The sequence below is a fragment of the Anas platyrhynchos genome, chromosome 7 (genome assembly GCF_047663525.1).
Source record: "Anas platyrhynchos isolate ZD024472 breed Pekin duck chromosome 7, IASCAAS_PekinDuck_T2T, whole genome shotgun sequence".
Taxonomy (NCBI): domain Eukaryota; kingdom Metazoa; phylum Chordata; class Aves; order Anseriformes; family Anatidae; genus Anas; species Anas platyrhynchos.
In genome coordinates, this window is record NC_092593.1 from 8279573 (window position 1) to 8299410 (window position 19838).

The window sequence follows — 19838 nt, forward strand, 5'->3', positions numbered from 1 at the left end:
GTGCTAATAGGAAATATTTAAAAGTTTTTTTCTCCATTTCTGACCTACAGACATGCATAGAAAGGACCTAACAATGAAACAAGAAGTTAATTATCCAGGATCACCCAATATTTATGTATTTGCATGAAGTATTTGTACCTGTAAATACTGGACTAGCACCGCTTCTCAGACCAGCTCTACTGTGACTGGCTATGTACAAAACACATTCCTTTACCACGGCAGAGCTGTGGATGTGGCAACTGGCAAAGAGGTGGCAACGTTTTAAGTTGCTTCCACCAGCACTCAGAACTGTCTCTGCAGTGAGAGGGCATGGTTAGGGGAATGTCTGTGAGCAAAGAAGCAAGAGCAGCCTGCATCCGCTAGGATCAGGGAAGGGGGTGGGAGGATGTGACAATACTGTATGCGGAGCAAAGCCAGCCACAAGGACTTGCAAATCACAGTTAAAATGCCATTCTTTTCAGAAGACCTGAAAATATTCATGAGAAAATCATTCAGGTGCAGCAGGTGCGTACCGTATGTGAGCCCGTCCTTTCTATACAGAGATAGTAACTATTTCAGCCACAATCATAATTAACATTTTCTTACTTTTCATCATATTGGGGGTTCAGAGTTTTTTTCTTAACGGAAGTCTTCTTCCTGCTCGTCCATCTTCTATCTGGAAGCAGGTATATTCGGACATACGGATCTACCCCACGATTGGAATTGGGTACTAAGTTTCTGTTAAAAGAAATATAGTGTTCAGCTTCGCTGAATGCCTGATGCAAGCTCAGGGAGCCCTTCCCATTCCCTTTACAGATAGAGGTGAGCAATTGCTGGCATTACCTGCAGCCATTCACCAGCACAACGAGACTCTGCCGTATTGAAGCATAACGCACCGTGAGCTGAATCTCTCCCAGAGGCATTTCAGTCCCGCTGTAAGACAGTTGCACAGGAAAAGCTTTTAAACACAGCTATTTAACAGGCCACATGCACAGGCCTAGCAGCACGAAACAGCACATGAGCTCCAGAAGCTGGTGATGCATTTTCCACTAGAAGCAGCTTTCAGGGCACTGTTCCTCTTTCTGACAACTTATGGTTTACTTTCTAGAAAGCAGCTGGACCCCAGAAACAACACTCTTGTTAATGCCAGCACTGCCCAGCCCTACTTCTGCACAGGTACCTGCCCTAAGACCATATAGCCAAAAAAACAGCTAATTGGCCTGTTGTAGATGGAGAAATAAAGTACAGATGAGCACATGTTTTGCACGTTTTTGTACACATGCCAATATATAAGTATTAAATTGAACAGCTGTAGCTGGGTTTGATGTTCAAGCTGATAACTGCTCTGATGCTCTCCTAAATGAGACAGACCTTCCTTGCTGCTTCCATTCATTAAGAATTCTACTAGCTCCACTCTGCACCCTTGGAGGGACAGACCAAGCTCTCCAACCCCCTTTGCAGAGCAGAATACATGCAGCCTGATACCTAACACTACAGGAAGGGTGCACACAAGCAAATCTATCTAGGAAAAGTTTGTTCACAGCATTGTGAGTCTCAAAACTTTAAGCATCCAAAACTTGAAGCAGCCAGATATGCTTATCACAAGTTTGTGTTTGTGCAGCAGTGGGACAATGCAGGTTTCCTGTTGAAAGGCACCTTCGGTACTAAACTCATGAGTGTTATGGGACCTAGGATATTCTGTATGACAGCCTCTTAAACAAAACAAAACCAACATGTGCAGCACCCCTTAGGACAGCCAGAAGAGGACACACATTCACTTTACACTCGATCTGACAGCATCTCTGTAATTGTTTGCTGTTGACTTAGGCCAGTTCTTTGTAAAGTGATGTGAGACTCAAGACTCCAAACGACTTGAACTCAACTTATGCAACAGCAATCTATAAAAACGAAACCTTCTCAAGAGAAGAACAGTTCAGCTGGGAGAACCACCTACTTATGAAGGTCCAGATTGCTGCTACTTAGTTCAAAGCAAGAAGAAGGCAGAGAACCCAGGGAAGTAACGCTGGGTGCAAGCCTCAGTTCCTCTACAATCGGCAAGGTAGGCACTACCACAGCTCTGGTATGCAGTGCTGATGACAGGTGATGCTCAGGCTTTTGCTCGCTCTCCGTCTCATTAAGGCCAGCAATAGTTTCACTTGCTACAGGCACTGCTGAACTGTCATTTGTGTCCAGGTCTTCACTGCTGTCTTTTTTTGGCGGGGATTCAAGCACGGCAGTGTCTTTGCTCACAGGAGGTACTTTTGAGACTTCTGGTTTCGGTGGGGAGACAAACTTCTGCTGGTTTCCACCCTTCTCCGTGACATGCACCGGACCTTGCTTCGAGGCATTGCCACCAGCCTTGATGCTCTGTGGATCGGGTTCCTCAACATTCAAGGCCTAAAAATCATGAGGGAGAGAAATGAGCACTGCTCCCAAAACACTGGTGTTCACACCAGCATTACCAGCTAGGATGAAATTTCACCACAACATTACTGGTGTTAGAAAGCAGGAAATGCCAATAGAGATGAAGGAGGCCTACAGGACTGGCTATGACACTGTGTTCCTTTTTCCTCCTGTGTATATATTTAAGTCTCTGAACACTGAACCAGAACACCGTGAGAAAACAATTCCTAAGCATTAGTGCTTCTCACTACCTTGCTGGTTTGATTTCCCAGCTTAGATTTTCTCAGTTCCACTCCTTAACATCATGAAAAGGCTTGTGGCAATGCCACTGCACTAAGTTTTAGAAAGCCTCAGGGGAGAGCTCTCAGTTCCAACCTGCACTTTTAACTGCAGTTAAGGATCTTGTCACACTTCTACCCATCTGTGAAGCAAGGCTGCATTTCTCCTCTCCCACGTTTTATCTCTTTTGCCTGGTTAGAATTGGAGACTTCCGCTGGGGAAGTCAGGTGAATACAGGAAAGAACAACTTACCCGCAACACAAGTTTCATCTTAATGAAGCTGTCTGAGCTGGAATGATCCAGCTGAAATCTCTGATCCAGAGTCATGTTTGGGTCCTTAAGCAAGTGGGAGAGACATACCACTGAAGTTCCCAGGGCACTATCCCGATCTTTGTCTTTTACCTAGGGAAAAAAAAAAAAAAAAAGTTGTTTTTATTAGAAGACAAGCTGGAAAGCTGGGAACAGCAAAGAAGGTATTTCAGACAGACCAAAATAAGCTCATTTACTTCAGGACGTATTATCAAGAGTAGTTACTTCTGAATAGGTGACGCCAATATTTCAGAAGTATGACAAATTACTATGTTTGAAGTAAAAATTCCACCTCTAACTACACAGAGAAGAAACTCCCCTAGCAGAAAACATAGGTCCTAGAATTTACTTGACTTTCCTTACTTGCTCTGCAGAAAATGTTCTAGGCAGCTAGGATGACAACTGATCTACACCCTCACAAGTCGTTTTTCTGATAGTAATAATTCAGCCTTTCTAGCCTCAATATGCCTTCTAAGTTTAAATCCACTTCTGCAGCCCAGAGAACAGCCACAGAACTGGCTGTGACTTGAATGTAAGGCAGTGAGATACAGGACTTCATAAGGAACCTAAATGCCTAGGTGCAGAGATACACTCTGGCTGAGAATTATGAGCACTCTGATTTCTGACAGCAAAATATTCACGGCCTTACTGCATGCAGATCTGTCTAAAACCTCCTTTGCAATTTTCAGCCACAAATGTCCCATATTTTGTACCAAGATATTAAATATTATCTGATCCTAGAGTAAAGGTAGATAACAGCATCACGCAACAGAATTGCCTGTGCAAAACCAGCTGCTCCTTCCAATTTTTAAGTAGGAGGACGCCGGTATGTGCAGACAGAAACAACCTGCAGTGAGATCACATCCACTCTGAAGGAGGTGTCTCCCTGTGAATGTACACTGGGTTTCCAAAGGAAAGGCTTTTCTCTTACCTCAACATGCAGTGACTGGGAATCAGCACTGTGGACAAAGAAGGTGAAAGCCTGGCCCCACGTGGGATCTTTGCTGAAATTGCAGGTCTGCAACAAGAAGATTGTGGCATTTGTATTAGCTTATTCTGTAAGCAGCAAAGAATACTGTCACACTGATCACCAGAGAGGGGCACAGTGACCTCCTTGTTTTATTCAGTGATGCTATATCCGAGCTGTAAAAAGAGAGTGAAATTTCCAGGTCAGAAGTGTGCAGAAGCCAAGTCTCTGGCAAAACCAGAACAAGCTCTGTGAGGTGTGGAAACGCTGACGAACGAGTCAGGCGAGCTGCAGTTGGCCCCAACCGGTGTTGCCTGGACCAGCAGCCTGCCCCACCTGCAGCAAGGCACTGCTCCCTTCCTCCCACCTCTCCGCCCAGAGAGTCAGCTTCCAGCCCGCAGACACTCAGAGCCAGCTCCCAAAACTGCAGCAAGCTGGCAGGGAAGGGTAAGAAAGCTAGAGGGGCAGTTTGAGGGGTGCAGAGCTTGTGGGAAGGGTGGGAGGGAATAGCTTCAGTGCCATCCACTTAAAGGATGAAAGAGCACAGAAACCACCCAGGGGGCTCCGGCTGAGGCTGCTCCATGAAACAGTTTCTTCTTCTGCCAGGTGACAGGTACTGGCAGCAAGGGAAAAGGAAAGCTGAAGCGTGTGCTTCCACATGTAGGTTGTTTCCTGCCTCCTGGCCTCTGCAGTCATCACCACAACCTCGGCTGTTCACAGAGCTACAGTGGTCCTGTCCCCTTCTAGGGGCTACTTGGAGGTGGTCACCCATGAAATAGGTGGTATTTAAAGCAAGCAGAAGAGCCAAACAACCTCACCTTGCTTTTATGAGTCTTGCTTCCTACTGTGAGCAGGACAAAGGAGGAAGGTTCTCTTTCTGTCTTCTGTCGTATAATACAAGGAAAAAAAAAGATGATTTATAGTTTGCAGGAAGCAAAATCAAACCACTACTCTTACTTGAAATACATTGCTGGAAGGCTGGCAATAGTTTTCAGATGAGAGACATCTGAAGAGTGCAGCATGCAGGGCAGACTCCAGCCGTAACACAACACAGCCTTACCCTCTAGCATCAAGAGTTCACACTTAAGCTAAAGCTCTACATGTTTAGGTCTCAATAGGTAAATATTTGTCAGAAGCTGTGAGAAAACAGATAGAGAAAAGTGTTGAAGACACCGTGGGGGACTCTTCATCATTCCCTGGTGAAATAGGACTCTCAGAATTGGTTTCCTAGGCTCAGAACATGCTGTAAAGCAGCTACAAGTGAACCTTTGGTACCAAGTAACAACTCCTTTTCAGAAGTAGTAATACGGAACCCCTCGTACTGTGCTCCTTTGCACTAACGTTACAGATGTTAACACTGAGGAGTTGGTCTTGAGAAAACAAGTGCATACAATGAAGTCCAGAATTAAGGATTATTGAATGCCATGTGTGTGGCGTAACAGAGCTGGTAACTCATCTGAATTGTAAAGATCACATTTAGGAGGGGAGCTACTCATTGAAGACAGGCAAGCTTTACCCACTGCTTAGAGCCATGACTGTGCGTAGCCTGTTCAAGAGAACAGGGTGAAAGACATTCTTTCCTACATTCACAATTTGCCTCATGGCAGTAAAATCCAGTATTTGAGGTGTAAAACGTAACCATAAGCAAAGGGAGAGGAAGCATGAATGACAGAGTTGCTTCTGAATTAAAAATCAGGGGGAAAGAATCTGGTGGGTCAGGTCTCCAATGGGCAGGAAGGGTACCACGAACAAGCACAGCCCTCTGCTCCCTCCTCTCCCATCTGGAAGAGCCCTGCAACAGCAGGAAGGACAGCATGACTTGCTCTGATGTTTGGAGCCTCTTACTCTCCAAAGCATAAAAAAAAGACAACCCACACACACAATCAAATATTCCTGTGCTGCATCCCTCCTTGGTCTTCCTAGCCTTGCACTGGGGGCAGGGGCTTTCAATAACTATCTTGAACCAGCGGTCACAGATTTTTGACAGCGGAGAAAATATTTCTTTTTAACAACAGCTATTTTCAGTTGCTATGATACAGCATAAACCAGAAGGTGTTTTTGCAGGCATGGGGGAAGAATATGAATTTTTACCTTGAGGTACTTGTTATTTTTGATCTTCTTTGCTCCACATTCACCATTCGAATACTCAAAGTGGTTTTTCTGAATTAGAAAAAGAGAGTTTAAAACCAATTAATTTGTGGGCTTCAGAAAAAAAAAGGGTTAAGAGTGAAGGCTGTCTGCGTGTTGTTCGTACTTACTGGAAGGTTGAAAGCACTGTCCAAGTAGACTATCAGAATTGCTGTAGACAGACCCTTCTTATCCTGTGAAGGCCAGGAAAATAAAACAAAACAAAAACAAGGTAGGCATGATCACTCATCAAGGACAACATACAGCACAAGACAAATTCAAAGTTTCCCTAAGCTAAGCAGCTCTTCACCTTTCTCCTTAAACTTGCAATTTAGGGGAGACAATACCCTACAGCATGATGGTTTCAAGCAGACCAGTAAGAAAAGGCACAAGTCTCTGCTATTTGCTCACTTTAATGCCCTTCAATTTATTTAGTGCAGAACTAGTCAGATTCCCAGGTGCTGGCTATTTGCCTATGACTAGTACAGGTATACAGATGCTGGGAGTCCTGCACAGATCATAGATGAAGAGGAAAGGGAAAAAGGATCAAAGGGAATGAGAGGCCACTTTGCAGTTGGCCAAACAAAGTTTTGCTGGTTTAAGTAAAAAGATCTGCCAGATTTTAGTGGCTCCTGTGTTACCAAGGCATGTGGGGCAAACAAACACCCTTCTTCTCCAGGAGAAACAGGAAAAAAAATACATCAAAACTTTGTCAAACAAAAATAAACTCCTGTGAGTTTGCCCGTGGATCCTAATTTTACATGCTCCTTTATTGATCACTGGCCAGGGATCAAAGCATCTGAATCCTTTAGGCAAATATACTCACCTCATGTAGCTTTTCTTGGTCATTTACTAGTGAAAGCCACTCCAGCTTTAAATGCAAGTGCCCACTTGTTGTCTTGCTCAAGGGAAACCACTAAACGGAGACAACAAAGCGTAACTTCAGAACTGTGAGGCAGAATAATTTGTACATGTTGCAGACTCTGGGACTTAAGTACAGTAGACAATACAAATTGTACCTTGAGCTTCTTAACTTCAATTTTTGAGACTTAGATTGCAGCATGGCCATCTACTTGGGAACACAGCCCAGAAACACTGAAAGTAAGATACCCACACACACGCAGAGCAAATGGATATCTGCAACCAGCAGCAGCATCAGACAGGCACTCTGGCATAGTTTGCAGTGTTGGGTTGCAGGATGAACCATGATACAATCTGATTATTTCTTCCCTCAGCAATCAGACTGCTTCACCAAACTTTATCTGTAGCCTCACAGAAATATTTGGTACACACAGGATTCATGATATCAACCCACTGCTGGCTCAGTGTAACCTCAGGGCTATCTGAGGTTGCCAGCCAGATTGTTAAAATTATTGTGATGGCTACTTCAATTTTTCTGAGCAAAGAAAGCTTCACAAAAAGAAAATACCACAGTGCGAGTGTGCAAGGAAGCTTCAAGCACACAGAAACAATGTAGTAGCATATGGAGAACATGAATGAGTACATATAAGCATACACCACAACCACATTTAAAAATAAACTGCGATCTTTACCTCATCAACAGTTCTGTCATTCATTATATCCACAAGGCTTATAAGCAAGCTGGAAGACACAAAGCAAACATTTCAGCATATGTTTACACAGACGGTGTGTTGCTGATTAGTGGACAAAGGGAAGAGGAAAAAAAAACAAAACAGAAACCATGGCTACTGAGAAAAAAAGCCCACATGATGTTCCAAATAGCAACTTCTAGATATTACCTGTGTGCATGTGTGGTGGCGCACATAATTCCACACACAGTACCTTCTCCCTCTTGAAATGCGTCCAAAACTGAAATATATTCTAAATAAATCTTAAGTCGTGTAGTGACCACCACCTCTAATGGTGGTTAAGATTCCCTGCAAGAGTCAGGGCCCATTCTCTAACTCATTCAAAGCTAGTTGCGCTAGGAACTAAGAACTTGATGACAATATTTGGACAAAGGGAATAGCTTCCTTCAACTTCAAACTTCCTGTATAAACAATCTTGGTGTTCCGTTTCAGAGATCACTGGATCTGAGCAAGGACTGGATTGTATTGTTTCTCTCTTTGGGTTTTTATTTATTTTAAATCAAACAAGTAAGAAGATAACTCGTCCTAAGAAGCAAGACCTGACATACTCTCTCTGGAGGTGATCATGACCATCTCTGCCTTTCCCTAAGTGCTGTTATTGAGAACATCAGAAATGTCCCACTTGAGAAATCCACAGCTTATTCATAAATGCCCCTCTCTTATCTGTCATCTGATATGAAGAGTGCTGTTTTCTGACCACCAGTCATTTCAGGTCGTTTGCATTTTCTGCATTAAAAACGGATGCCAAATGTCACTATAAGGATATTTCTCCATGACAAAACAGCAGCAATACCTTATTCCAATTAGACTGCACTTGATTATGGCTAAAGATATGAAAGAGAAAGGATATAACCTCCAGAATTGTTTTCTCAAATCTATTGAGCAGACTTTTCAGAACACTAGATCCTTTTGAAGAGCAACAAAAAGGAAGTTTCATTGATTTACCTGCCCATGAAGTCATCTTTATCTGGATCTTCATCATACAATTCGACTTCTAAGTCCTGACCAGGCAATTCATGAACAACAAACTGGAGGAGAAAGATGTATTTATTAAAAATAAAAAGCACTCACACGGGTTCACTACTCAGGCTGTTGACAAGAACATGACACTTTACAGCTGTATAATACATTAAGGACATTCCCTGCTGTTTTGTGGCTGATCTTGTTACAAATACAACTCGTTATAGACAAAAATATTTTAAAAACAGTTTTCTTGGCTTTGAATTAAAACTTAAACCTGTCAAACTGATATCCCTAATAAGCACTGTTCACAAAAACAAAAAGAGCTAAAGCCATCCTATACACGAAGAATACCAACGCTAGAGCAGAATTCAGTTGCACAATCAGACTGCTGCACTGATTGATATTTAAAGAAATGCTTTGCATGTCCTCCAAAAACCCACATATGTAAATCAGATCAACCTGAATTCCATTTCAGGTTTGCAATTTAGATTTGATTTGTTTAAGAGACAGAAATGCCTCATCAATCAAGTAACAAGGAATTCCACTTGCTCCAGTGCAGTCAGCTAAGAGTAGGTCCTCCAAACACAAGGATGTAAACAGCTGTGCATCCTATAGATGGAAACAACAAAAGATTCAGTACCTCAAATGTCTCATTCCAAACGGGATTAAGATCTCGGGAAACTGTCTTGCTCCGATACTGCAGCACGCCAACTCGAAGAAGAGCATACGGGTCAGATTTCCCCCTGATGGCACCAAGAAAATTGTCTTTCTGGACAAGGTTTTCAGCTTCTAGCAGATGAACCCTTATTACTCCCTGGATTAAAAAAAAAAAAAAAAGATATGAAATTGGTTGTGAAAATGTGATCTTTGGATAATTATAATATGCTACCTCCTAAAACTAGTTATTTCAGGCAACAAGGGTAGTCAGCATGACAGGTTTTCAAAGACATGTATTTTGAGACATTCCAAATGACAGCTGTGATAAAACAATCACTTTTCTCATCATTTACCTAGAAAAAACCTTAAACAGATACACAATTCAATCTAGACAGTTGGGTAGGAAATAGCCTTCAACTTATTTTGAAACCAGAAACATACATATACACTCAGGATCATACACTGCAGTTAAATTGAGTGTAAAGTCAAGAGCAATTCATACTGACTGAAGAAGGAACCAAGTATTCATTGGCAGATTCATATTTTATTGCAGAGAGGCCATTCAATTTCAATTCGGTGATGGAAATCTTCAGAAGGAAGCAGCCCTTCGTTGTTCATTTATCATTACTCTCATTCATGAATACATTAGGTATTTGACAGAAGGAGAGCAGAGATCTGGATGCATCAAACATTTAGGAGGTTGGGGCTTGTTTGGGTTTGTTTGTCATTCAGAACTTTTTTTTTTCTTTCATGAAGAGATGTCATACTCTGAGCTTCCCATTTACACCCCTTCACTGCATTAGTAAAGACATTAAGTAGCCTGACATTTAGTGCTCATGCATTTACTTTCTCTAATTGAAGACCTGCGGTATTCTCAACTAACAGCTTAAACTGGTAAATATCTGTGTCTTAACGGACTTCTTATGCCATATACAGGGAGCTAAGTGCCTCCCTGCGTCCCCACCAAATTAAGAACTACCCAATATTTGCTTTTGTATTCCTGAAATATTGCCTACAGAAAGCCTACAGTCCAGGCTGAAACAGCTGATGAGAAATGGATGTGCAGGAACACAACACTCTAAGTTTGCATGCATCTGCATTGCAGCAAATGCACACTCAGGTAGATTAACATCCTCACTGAAGAAGAAACAAAACCAAAAAACCCTCACACGTGGGATAGGGAACCTCAGCTGAGCAATGTTCATGTTCTTCTTCAGAGGCACCGTGATCCTGTTTGGTAGAACCAGCCGTGAAGCAATGTAATCTTGAATCAGCGTGTCTGACATTACACTGCAGGTGAGGAAAACAAACAAACAACCTAAATTGATTTGATCTCTACAATCAAATCACCATTTCAGTTAGAATGAAAGAACATGGCACAGCACAAGAAACAGGAGGCACTGCAAAATGAGCAATACAGACCACCTTCCCCCAAAGAGTAGGGGAAGAAACTCAGGTTTGTGACGTTTAGCTTAGACCAAAAGGATGGGAGACAGCAGTTTAACACCAGAATTGATCACCAAGGATCGATATGCATCACTGTGGAAAGCTCGGCCATCTTCTAACAATAATTCCAGCTGCTGCAGAGCAGAAGATGAGCATGGACTTTCCAGTCCGATCTAACACTTACTCATTTGTAGCTTTCTAGTTTTAAATCTTTTATTTGGAATTGCCATGTTTGTTTGGCAGGGAAAACTAATTTGATCTGTTCTTCCTGTGCAAGAAGTGTATGGCTACCACAGACCTCCAATATTCTCTGGGTGATTAATGAGAGGAATTCAACATGCTACTACAATTCAGAATGAGCAGCAGACAGTATTAAGAGGGAGACCTGAGAACACCAAACATCAGATTTTTTTTCATCCTCTTGGTAGATCTAGTGCTTGTAAGGCATTTCTCAGGGAAGGCCATGCAATGAAATTGTCCCAGTTCATGGATGAAGATCGATTCACAAAGAAGGAATTTTTGTGAATCTCCTACTCCCACTGTCAAACCAGGAGTCTGAAAACCCTCGTTCAAACTATTGGCTTTCCTGACAAATTCCTCTGCAGGAATTTCACAAACTGTCCATTCTCTTCAGTCTTATGATGTACTCAGCTACACGCAGCTTGCACATGAGGACAGATATCTGCATCCAGTATCTTTACTCTTAAGTAGGTGAATAAAGAAAAGGAGGGCTCTTACTCAACCTGTATTTCAGCCTGTTCACAGCACACATGATTTGCTCATGGCTTTCATGTGCTGTGTTGATGAACAAGCAAAGGTTTCTATGTTCAAATCCCTGTGAGAGAACCAGAGAGTGAACATTTAGGGCACCAAATTTGCACTTAATTATATGAGAGGCTGTAGGCTGGAACACCTACATGCCTTCTCCCTGCGAGGATTAAGGAAAGCTGCATCAGAAAAGAACAGATTAATTTGCCTGATAAAAACTGGAGCTCTCAGGGCAAACTTCAGGTCTTGAATTAAGTAAAAAACAAAACCAAAAAAAAAGAAAGCTTCCTCTCACTTGACATCAAAGGTCTTCAGAGGCCCTTTACTGCATAAACTGACACCTAAAGTAGCCAGCCATTTCCTATGTATCTGCAAAGCAAGAGCTGCAGTGGAAGGGAGGGGAGCATTGGTGTCTGTGTTCACTTCTAAAGGGAGAAAGGCAGTGGCTGAGTAACCAATGTATATTTTGTTCTTGTGTGACAGAATTTTCTCATTATACTGAGAAAAAAAAGGAAAATGTCAATCTCCAGCCTGGAGGAGCAGATCAAAACTTACAACAGTGAAAACCCATGAGATTTTCATCCTTGCTGTGCAAGTTTATGTACAAGATCAACCTAAGAGGCCCTGGGGAGCAGCTAGGTTTTCTGAAGAACCTAATGGATGAGCAGATTACTTAGAATGGGAGGAACATTTCTCCTTTTGAATATGTTGCAGTTTTCTTTATCACGGATTGGATTTCAGTTCATCGGAGGACTGCAACCCTGTGATACTTAACCTTTCTTTTCACTTCAAGGTAAGTAAACATAAGCACAGACTGCCAATTACCTAGATCTGCTCAACTACCTTTATAAGTAACCAGCACATGAGAAACAGAAGGGCTTGTTTTTCAGTTTATAGTAAATCCCCGAAACTACAGTGGTCTAATTCCACCCTAAATCCCAAATGCAGTGAAGTGAAAAAGGAATTTTGACATAGTGTATGAGCACCTTACTCAAGTGTTTGCGAACTCCACAGACAGATGTAATGGCATGAGTATCAGCACAACTCCTTCCACACATCACTCTCGAGAATAACTTTGAAGATCACTGGAGAAAGCCTTCCCAGTTCCTAAAGATTTTTTAAAAAGGAATAAAGTGAAACAAAACAGATACTTACTTAATTCCTGGGACATCCAGGAGGTTGCTCATGCCTGCCCAGTTGATTTCCAAGTGCTACAACAAGGACAGGGAGAGAAATGATACAGGACCATTAAAATTTATCTCAGGACAAATGAATTTAAAGCAGAAGCAAATGCTTCTGAAACAAAGCTGGCTGTTTAAAGAAAGCCAAACCTGCGCCAGCAAATGACTATATTTATATATTAAAATCAGCAGCTGATAGCAATTCCCTTATCTATTTTGCCTGCCATACCTGAAATTAAGGTATCGCTGGGACTTATCCTGCAAGCATGGGAAAACACAGCACTCAGCCCCTAGCAATGCCTGTTGGCAGATGCCCCAGGGTCATGCGCAGTAAATCCGGCAGCTTTACCTAGACTGTGAAGTTGTTTCCTCACCTTTCACTTAGAGGTTGGCCTGTGCCCTGAGGCAGGGAAATTTACAAACACCACTGGAATCTGTATTTCTGTTCGCATAATAAACAAAGGAGTTTTTCATCTGTTTACATAATGCTGCAACATACAAACTCAAAACTACCTCATTCAATATCAAAAGCAGATGACAGCCAGGAACTCAAGCAGAGCATAACCCAGAATCAAGCAGAGTTGTGTGCTATAACTGTTTTTTTTTTATTATTATTATTATTATTTTAAGCAAGGCTAGAAAGTTTATCATATTTTATTTAACCACAATTCAACTACAAAGCACTTGTGACCTTAAATAGACAAGCTTTCAAAGCATGGCCATGACCAAATGGTTCCCAAGATGGCTTCATTTAAAATCCATGTCTGGGAAGACTTTAATTTCATCTGCCAGGATCCTTCCAGCAAAGGTCTATGAAATGGCTGCTGTGCTGTCAACATCAGAAATTCCTCCCCTTCTTAGACCAAAGAATAGAAATAATTCTATAGGCACTACTGCAAGAGAGTAGGGCAAATTCATTCCCATCCTCTAGGGGTCTAAGACGAGCATTTAGCAACCAGGAATCTGCTGTTCAAGTACCCACGCTGCTGGGTATTCACAGGTATGCAGTTTGGCTTGCTAGCGATGGACAATTTGTGTCGCTCACTGAAGACCAAACTATGCACTAAGACAGCCCTTGAATCAAGGAGGCTGCAGAGTACAGTTCACTAGTGACTCACCGGTTTCTGCATAAAAAACAAGGTCACTGCTCCAATAAAAGGGGCATCGGTTAGAAGAGGTTCCAGTATCACTCGCAGTGTCCCGTACAGCTGCAAATACAATAGACCAAGGAGAATCAAGTTCGAAGATATTCTCAGAATACAGTTTCAAAACCGAGCTTTTCAGTGATGGAAATAATTTTAAAAACCCTGCTTGAAATCATTTTACTTGGAATTTACTAACAATAACCTCCTTCTCTCTCAAACCATTGCTACTGATTGATACTGATACATAGCTTTCAGTATTGCAAGGCCAGGTTGTTGGTCTAATCTAAAACAGGTTATGAACACCCTAACAGAATTGTTTCTTTTGAAGTTCTCTACCAACATGCAATTTCCTTGAACTCCCATGGCAGAAGCTGGCCCTTGTGATTTCAATGCTCTAGCAATGAACCTGTTTAAGAGTCACACTAAGAACCTAAATATTATTTTTAAGGTGTTTTCCAAGACACCATTTCCCCAGCCAAAACAGATAAAGCTTTTCATCCCATGTCTACTACTCTTTGGTTTTCCAGTCAAGAGTCCTGCCCACCGGGACACGCCACCTCCTGCTGCACATGGCCTTGAAACGAGCATCAGCACGGCACGCACCTGTACGCCTTTCACTCCAAGATTAAATTTCGATATGTCCATGTGAATCTCACAGTCTCCTGCATAACTGAAAGAAAGTTCTCACGTTACTCCACAGTTTGCAATAGTTCGATGAGCAAATTTGGGCTGTACAGAGTGTAAAGGAAATGAGTTACATGATTGGCAACTTGACATCACAGGCAGGGATTAATTTTTAAGCATCTGAAAAGGGAAAGTTGAGCATGTTGAACAAGAGTAAGGTCTTCACAACAGAAACCCTGCAGTCAGCTGGGACATTGATTATCCGCAAAATGTCAAAGCAACATTTTTCTAGGTTACCTTCCCATTCTTAAGACTGGCAGTTGGCTGGGGCAAGCTTGCTCTTGCTCCCTAGGAGGGGAACCACTGTCTCATTGGAAATTCAAAGTCAGGGCAATTGCCCTCTTGCTCCCCTCTCTGCCAAAGGCCGGATCCCAGCTGGGTTACAACCCAGTGACCCAACTCCTGAGCTGACGCAGAGCCACGCTGTCATCACAGACGGGGCCCTGTACATTATAGCTCACCCCTGACACAGCCAAGAAGCCCATTTGAAGGACGAACACATCGCTAAAAATAACCTGGTTTCCTTGAAGCTGAATTAAAAGACAATGGTTTAAGATGAGATCTTGGTCAGTTGCCATGGAGAACATCAGACCTTAAATAAAATGAATGCCAAGTGTGAAACCACCTTAGACTTTAATAAAAGTGCAAACATCACCTTATGCAAGAAAAAAAAAAAACAAAACAAAACAATAGCCACTCCCCTAGGAGCAGAACCCAGCAGATTTGTTGATGCCTCTGGCAGAAAACAATTGAAGGGAGCTACCAAGTTCCCTTCCAGTCCTCTGAGAAATAGCTCTTTTTGGGTGCAAACACAAACACCCCGCAGGTAAAGAGAGGTGAAAATACCACAGCACAATGAATGTGCTGTGCTTGCTGCCTGGGTGCATACTTTCATCCCACAATCAAAGGAAAAGGCCTTTTTTTTTTTTCTGCTCTGACCACAGGTATATGGGCAAATAGTGCAGTAGTTGCTGCTAATTCACACGGTAATTTGCACAGACAGATTCCCCACCACCAAAAAAAACCTTGCCAAGAACGTGCAGCTCTGTGAATTTGTCTCCATTTCTGCAAGCAAAGTTCCTGAATTTCTGTTTAGAGAGCCACTTAGCAGAACCTAAGAAGTTCAAAATGCTCAAATTAAAGCCTTTAATGTTGGAGCATTCTCATTTTTTTTCCCAGTAGCCAACCTCACAGGCTATGCCAACTTTAACACAATCTTCCTTATAAGCTAGTCAGATAATTAAACACACTTATTTTAACATTTACACAATTTTGATATTATCTTACAGTTCATTACGCTGAGCGCTAATAGAGCTTTGTCACAATAAAACATCTAAATGAGAAGCCAAAACGAGTCCCTCAATTTGCATTAATTAAGCGAAGAGGATTAATTGCCAGTGTCCAACGCAACAAATAATGCGTGTGGTGTTTCAATTTACAATTTCTATGCTTCTCCACAGCCAAAAACTCTTCCCACCCAGCCCTAGACATCTTCCTTCCCTAGTAACACATCAATGCGTGCAATCAGGTTTGCAAGCCTGGATGTCAGAGCAGCCTTCACCCCTTTTATCAGAGCCTGAGCCTTTAATCACCCTTAAGTCTGCTTCATACCAGCACCACTCCCACAATGGGGTGCCTGGAAGGATGCCTTCTGCTCTTCACTTTTACTCCTTATTTCCAGTCCACGTTGCTCCTGCTTTCCTTTGCCCCCTCTGCTTGGCATAACCTTGCTGGGCTCCCCCAGACAGAGCAGCCCGAGCTGTCCTGCTGGGCTTCAAGCCTTGGCACTCAGGCATGTAGGGCTGAGCCCTTGTGCTGGTATCCCCAGGAGCACGCTTTGCCTGCCTGTTGGGGGTTGGAAGATGAACCTGTTTCTGTCCTAAGTCCTGCATTGCGCACGGAGATGTAGATAAGCACACCTACGCCACGTATGAGGAGCGGGGAAGCTTGCAGAAGTGCCCTTATCTGCATTTCTTCTGCGCCCAGCTAGAAAAGCTGGGCCCATGGTGTTTGTGATACGAGGACAGCCCGCTGGCTGAAGGCACGGATGCTACAGGAGCACATACTGACGAGTTTGTGTACCTAGGACAACGACGAAGCAGTAATGAGCAAATAAGAGGCAAGAAAGTGTGACCAAGTACCACAAGATATGAGAAAAAACAGCCCGTGTCTGCCTTTCCCCTTCTGTCTTTGAAGTCAGGCTCCTGACAGCAAGCGTTCCTTTTCTGCTCAAAACTGAGAGGTTTCCAAAATGCTTTGTTTCTCGAAAAATCCCACAAGCTCAGTTAGCCCAAACCCCACCAAAGCTCCAAGCGTTGTTGCGTGCTTCTTTTGACTACTTTATCCAGTCCTGCACCAGATGACAGAGACCATCTGGATAGAGTTGCAAACTTGCCAGTTACAAAATTCAGATACTCTTTTTGAAGAGTAAGCTTCAAGGCATATTTGTATTTATTTTATAAATAAATAGTCATTTTTCTATCACATCTCACACACTGTAAAAGCCATGGAAGAGCAAGGAAATGAACGCTCAAAACATCTGCAATAAAAGTTATTATAAGAGTAGTAAATCAGAGTAACAAAACACGTAGCAGTTGGATTGCAAGACACTCTTCCAGGAGCTAATGGTGCCTTCAGATACTTCAAATCTCTGATGACTAGAGCCAAACGATTACATGGGTTCACAGTAGCTCGGGGAATTGCAGGATTAGTGGGAAGAAAAATGATTGCGGGAGGTCAAGTGGCTGCACTTGAGAAGTCCCTATTTTGAACAAGGCACTTCTGGAGAGCATTTCTGGAAAGCTTTGACACTGATTCATCTGGAGAACACAACTGTCAGCTCCCCATGCTCAGGAGACAGATTCATGACTTCGATCTAGGGCAAATTATTTGGAGAACCAAGAGCACAGGAAAGTTTTTTTCTACCTAGGATTTCAGATCCCAGTTTGTCTGGACCTTATACTGCATTTAACCACTGCAAGATCCCTGATGTGCCATGTGAGAGCTGTAGATCAGCTCTGTTTGTGCAGCAAGTGGATACACAGACAAAACAGACAGACACCAGGACTTTCAGACAGATAAATGACAAATTTTATCTGTACAGAAGATCCCAGAGTAAGCAGCAATTATCTCAACATTTCCGCTCGGTCCCATGAGCCATGACAAAATGTAAACCACTTAATTTACACCAATTGGGATCATTATTTCAGAGAGCAAGCGAAAGATTTTGCAAGACAGCTTAAGTGCTCCTTCTGTGCTGCTCACACGCACTCACCACTGAGCCTTAGTTTGCCTGTCAAAAACTCAGGTGCAGTCTTCTCATCTGGGGCAGCCAAGACAGTAATGACAAAATCATTCCCGGTGCTCTGATGCCAGAGATACGTAAGCTGTTATTAACAGATTTAATTAAAGCAGCTTCTTGAGTTCCTTTTGGTAACTCCATGTGATGTACTGCATCACTAACTCTGCTGATGTGTCTTGCCCATACAAATCAGGGACCTCCTCCTGTTCTGCTGCGTTTACTGAGTGTGATGAGATCTCTGGAGGCAGGATGCTGCCTAACGCAGAGGGTTACTCAGTGCTGGAGCGGGGCAGAGCAGGAGCTTGGATAACAACATCCATGTGACACAGCAGCTCAGCCTTCCCCGCTGCAGCAACAGCACAGGAGGAGTTTTTGAGCGGGGCTGCACACAGCGATGAGCCAGCCAACAGGCCAAGCTCACGTGGGCTCAGCAGAGGGGAAACTCCCACCAAATTATGCCTGCAAGCACCACGGAGTCACGTTAATAACATGCAGACGTGTCAGCTCTTTAATGTCCACTGCGCCACAGCTCCATTTCTCCAAAACCTAACCCAAGAGGGAAGTCAGTCCACGTGCCCTCAGCATTGCCAAGAGTGCTACACTGGCATCCACAGCACGTTACTCCAGCCTCCAGAGCTGGTACGCTGGGGCTCAGCTCTCCGGATGAGCCCAGCCATTTAAATCTCACCTTTGTCCTTAGAGGGAACACGAGAAAGGATGAGGGGCCAGGTGAGAGTAGAAAGCTCTGCCATTAGTACTGCTCAGGACTCTGTACATAAAAATGAGGCAGCTGATGTGCAACAAATCCAGTGAGTTGGTCAGGCAGAGGGTCACATCCTGCACTCAGGCAGCAGAACAAGCTCGAGCTTGGCTGAGATTCTGGCTCCAGAAGAGCCAGATGGAGCCAGTCCCTCTCAGCATCATCAGCACAGGTCTGACTGAAAGGCTCATCTTCCCTCTCTGCTAAGTGGGAAAAAAACAGAGGACTCACATTGGTGAGCAGCCACCCAAACCTGACTCACTGGCACGTGATGAAAGAGGTGGTGCAAAAGGCTGCAGCCTCCCGTTGGGGCAGCTCAAGTCCATCTCCCCTAACCAGCTTTTCTCCCAACACCAGCTGCGTTAACACAGACACTCACAACCATTCATGCAGCTAAGGGCAACTGCTTTGTGATAGGAGATTGCCTGGCTCCAGAAAAGTCGAGGTTGCCAATTTCTTTGATTAAAGAAATAGGGGGAAAAAAGTTCCTTTGGCAACCTGGAAAAAAGCAGGTCAATAACCACCACTGCTCACAGATTTGCTTCTCACCATTCCTACACAACCTTCTGCAGCAGCTGTACAATGCACACTTGCAGAAACCAATGTTAATTTGTTAATGTAAGAGAAGCTGGGCCTTTAACACAGCCCAGAAGCTTTCCCTATCAGAGAGACAAGGTAGGCTGAAGACTCCTATGTGAATACAGAAAACACTTGGGTTATCTGATAATAAATCAGGTTAAGTTATTATCAGGAGGAGGAAAAGAAGTGAGTGGCCAGTTTGGAGATGCTGCTGGGTCTGCCAAAAGGACAGGGATGAGGAGGTGGGGGAATCCCTCTGCAGATTACCGTTGTTAAAAGACAGTGAAAATGAGTATGTGGGAGAAGCAGCCTGCAGAAGTAGTTTAACAGAGAACAGCAGCAACCTCCCACAGAGCCTTAAAGGTATCGAAACCCTCGATCTCAATGTGGAAAACACAAATGATTTGCCACAGGCCCTAAAACTGGTCTGGCTATTACAAAGAGCATTTCACTGACTGTGCTGAAGCACAACATTGTTGAAAACCGAGCACATTGTCTTGCAGGGAGCACCAGTGCCCTGCCAGGGCTGGGGATGCTGCCACATGAAGCAGCAGGCACGGTCCTGAGCAGCTCTGTGCTGTTGCCAAGACAGCCCATAGTTTCACACTGCTTTTTCCTGGCACTACCATGAAGCAAAACCATTTCAACTAGGTGGCCCAAAAACCCACTGCAGAACTACA

At 43.3% G+C, this 19838-nt stretch overlaps 1 protein-coding gene across 1 annotated transcript in view; it reads right to left on the reverse strand.

Annotated features, from left to right (window-relative positions):
- The window catches only part of ESYT3 (extended synaptotagmin 3), a 30027-nt gene that overhangs the window by 3376 nt on the left and 6813 nt on the right, over positions 1 to 19838 (reverse strand). Inside the window, exons 5-20 of the mRNA XM_038181927.2 lie at positions 14438 to 14504; positions 13808 to 13897; positions 12664 to 12719; positions 10464 to 10584; positions 9278 to 9451; positions 8620 to 8702; positions 7618 to 7666; positions 6891 to 6980; positions 6196 to 6258; positions 6029 to 6097; positions 4756 to 4821; positions 3902 to 3988; positions 2914 to 3063; positions 1934 to 2376; positions 823 to 912; positions 586 to 717 (exon numbers count right to left, since the gene is read on the reverse strand). Coding sequence (XP_038037855.2) covers positions 586 to 717; positions 823 to 912; positions 1934 to 2376; positions 2914 to 3063; positions 3902 to 3988; positions 4756 to 4821; positions 6029 to 6097; positions 6196 to 6258; positions 6891 to 6980; positions 7618 to 7666; positions 8620 to 8702; positions 9278 to 9451; positions 10464 to 10584; positions 12664 to 12719; positions 13808 to 13897; positions 14438 to 14504 — 1830 coding nt within the window. The remainder of the gene's footprint in view (positions 1 to 585; positions 718 to 822; positions 913 to 1933; positions 2377 to 2913; positions 3064 to 3901; positions 3989 to 4755; positions 4822 to 6028; positions 6098 to 6195; positions 6259 to 6890; positions 6981 to 7617; positions 7667 to 8619; positions 8703 to 9277; positions 9452 to 10463; positions 10585 to 12663; positions 12720 to 13807; positions 13898 to 14437; positions 14505 to 19838) is intronic.